Source organism: Habropoda laboriosa, unplaced genomic scaffold (assembly GCF_001263275.1).
Source record: "Habropoda laboriosa isolate 0110345459 unplaced genomic scaffold, ASM126327v1 scaffold54, whole genome shotgun sequence".
In the NCBI taxonomy this organism is placed as follows: domain Eukaryota; kingdom Metazoa; phylum Arthropoda; class Insecta; order Hymenoptera; family Apidae; genus Habropoda; species Habropoda laboriosa.
In genome coordinates, this window is record NW_017100156.1 from 295,226 (window position 1) to 298,414 (window position 3,189).

Below are 3,189 nucleotides of genomic sequence, written 5' to 3' on the forward strand. Positions count from 1 at the left end.
GAAGTATGTTAATGTTATTTTTTTATATATAATTCAAAATTAATAACATTTCATACCATTACAGTTTAAAATTGTGTATTACATTATTATTATATTACTAACTCCTTTTTTTAAAGAAATTCTATTTTCTATTTCCAAGATTTACAATAATCATTCTTTACTGTGTTTTAATTGAATGGAAAAGTAATTAATTGAAATTAAAACAGTTTAAGAATACTGCAAACCATCCTAACCTGAAACCCTTTCAATAAAATCTTTGAAGAACCTTGTTTGAAAAGGAAAATCTAAACAAAGCTGCAACAAATTTGGTCCAAACTTTCCATTTGACACTGTTCTGAAATTTTAACATTACAACCTAGAAATTTGTTATTTGCAATTGTTAAAATTCCACGAATAGAACCTAATTTTATTGTAATATTCAGAGGAAAATAATTTTTGATTGGAATAATAAGGATCAATGATGAGGATAACGATGATAATGATAAACAAAAAATCAAGCGATAAAAATTATGATTGTCGTCATCGTGATGATAATAATTAACTGTTCTTTTAATCAGTCGTTGTTTTTGTTCATGTTTATTACTCACCACACTTGTCTGACTGAGGGCCATTGCGAGGATAATTCGTATTGTCAAATTACAAAAACAATAGGAATAATCCAACGAATAAATCAGCCCCAGTTCAGAAGCCGATCCGCGGTACCATCGCTCTTTTATATACTGTGGACACGTCTCCCATTCCACCTGATTCTAGTGTGAACTGAGAACAGCCATCTCAAGAAAAATCAATGTATCCAACATCACCAAACTAAACTTTAACGAATTAAAAGAAATGTTATTTATCACAAATAATTATAAAACTTGTATTACTGGCAATTTATATCACTTAATGAATCTTTATTGTTTTTAAATTATTAAATTTTAAATAGAGTGCATGCTTTATCATAACTTATAAAGAAATAAATATATATATAATCAAATTTACAAGTAGATATTTATTGTTTATTAAAATTTATAAGCTTATTAATTGTTTCTTTTACCAATTATTTTGTTGCATATTATTAACAGTATTTAATAATAAAAATAGGTTAGGCGACTCATTACTAAGAAGTATATAATTGCTGATAAAAGTTTATATGTTGGTCACTCTTATGCGTAAGTTCATATGCATATCATTAAAGAAGTAAAATAAAAACAATTAAATACAAAGGTATTAAAGAAGTATAAAACAAATATTTTGTATTCAATTATTACAAACAAATAATGACATGTAAATTATTAATGTATGATGGAGAAGGAAGTAAATTTGTTAATGTGCTGATGTGTTTAATTTTAATTTCTATTTCTTTATGGGGTGTGATAAAAATAAAATATCCAAAAAGTAAACCCTATTAATAGCAAAAAAATTAAAAATTGATAGGTTTACTAAAAATTCTTTGTAAAGCGCGGTTCTATTTATTAGAGCAAGTCTATACAAATTCACGATTCTTTATTAATGATAACAAACGACAGGATTAAATCAACTTTTTACAATCTTTCTTTTATTCTTTCACATTCTCTCTCCCTCACATTCTTTTTTCATATACATAAGTGTACGATTAAAGAATTCTGAAAATGTACTATTTCAATGAATTGAGGTTTAAAATAATTGAAAATTCGATTCCAGCGATTTTTAATGTGATCTATGAATCGATAAAAATTTTCGCGATTATCTCCAAGAGAAATAGAATCTCATATTCATAGTTCAGTGTTTAGTAGAGAATATGTGATACATGTTTATTGAACAACAAATACCTTAAATAATAATATATACATTTAAATCGATCGATAAAAATCTCGATCAAAATTCAGAATTACATCAGCGATTAATCATTTTTATTATTTAGCACTTTAAGGACAGCCGAGTAAATCGATCTTAGAATTATTTCATTGGCCAATCTTTAATCATAATACATCTTTGTTTCAACATTGGCGAACGGAAAATATTTTCAAAATTGTTCATAATTCATAATTTTATTACGAGTGTTTGATAATTTTTTAATGTTACATTGCTATTAAAAACCTAAAAAAAATTAAAATGTCTGTTATGAGGTATTTAATTATCTACAATTTATCCAACATTTCTGAATACTTTTTCCAAATAAATTTAACTTCACGTAAATTGTGTAATTGATCAACTATTCAATTAAAATTCTACTATTTCTCAAATAAAAAATAAATGGGGTAAATAATAAAAGATATAACTTATTATGAACCTCTCATTAGTACTATAATATTTCGATTAAATATATATTTCCATCCCGCCAATTAAGCACTATTAAGAAGAATTGCGTTTTAACAAAACATCTTTCAGCCTCTAGTGATTGGCCGAAAATGAAATAAATCTCCGTGTATGATGCATTGGAACTGTTAAAGATGAACTTTCAGAATTCGCTTGTATTCCTGCATTCAGGATATTTATGGAAAAAGAATTTCAAGATCGTCAACATCGGAAAGTGAAAAATCAGGAGAATCATGAGATCTGCTGTAATCCGTCAACATATCGTCTCCCGAATCGTCTCCGTCAGCTGCATCTTCATCGTCGTCATCGTCATCATCATCATTATTTTCACGATCGTTTCGCTCATTTTCATCACCATTCTCTTCTGCTACTGCGTCTGGATTATCTGCATCTATTTAAAAATGATTTTTTAAAATAAATTTAAAAATAATTCCTCTTATTAATTACTCTTAGGTCGAATTCAAATTGAATTAGACCTGAAAAGGATTAAAAATTAAATAAGTTAATATGAATGTATGCAGAAATGTTTATGGTTATATTTCAAATAAGAATTTTTATGAAACGTTAAAATATTTAAGAATAGTAGGTACAAACCATCAGCGTTGTTATCATCAGAACCAGAATTCGAACCATCATCATCACTTGCATCGAGATCTTCCTCATCATCATCTTCGTCCGCTTCATCTTCATCATCCCTTCTTCTGCCAACATCGTACAGCCTAACACAAGACTCATGCATATTGTTAAATTCATTCTGGTTTTCAACTATTGCTATTTGTGTGTCGAATTTATTACAAGCCAGCCCGTAAACTCCTTTCTTAACATCACAGGTAGCTGTAATCATTTGATCATTAATGTAATTATTTTAATTACGATTCAAACAACTCAACATCTTCAACGATAAATTAA

At 27.5% G+C, this 3,189-nt stretch overlaps 2 protein-coding genes across 3 annotated transcripts in view; both read right to left on the bottom strand.

Moving 5' to 3' along the window:
- The window catches only part of LOC108576747 (transcription initiation factor IIA subunit 1), a 3,183-nt gene extending 2,486 nt beyond the window's left edge, over positions 1-697 (bottom strand). For both annotated transcript variants that reach the window (XM_017939812.1, XM_017939804.1), the window contains exon 1: positions 588-697. In XM_017939812.1, the coding sequence (XP_017795301.1) occupies positions 588-611 (24 nt within the window). In that variant the 5' untranslated portion in view covers positions 612-697. The remainder of the gene's footprint in view (positions 1-587) is intronic.
- A 1,695-nt stretch (positions 698-2,392) lies between these two features.
- Positions 2,393-3,189, bottom strand: part of LOC108576541 (protein mahjong) — a 7,722-nt gene continuing 6,925 nt past the window's right edge. Inside the window, 2 exon segments of the mRNA XM_017939557.1 lie at positions 2,393-2,671; positions 2,875-3,114. Coding sequence (XP_017795046.1) covers positions 2,457-2,671; positions 2,875-3,114 — 455 coding nt within the window. The 3' untranslated portion in view covers positions 2,393-2,456.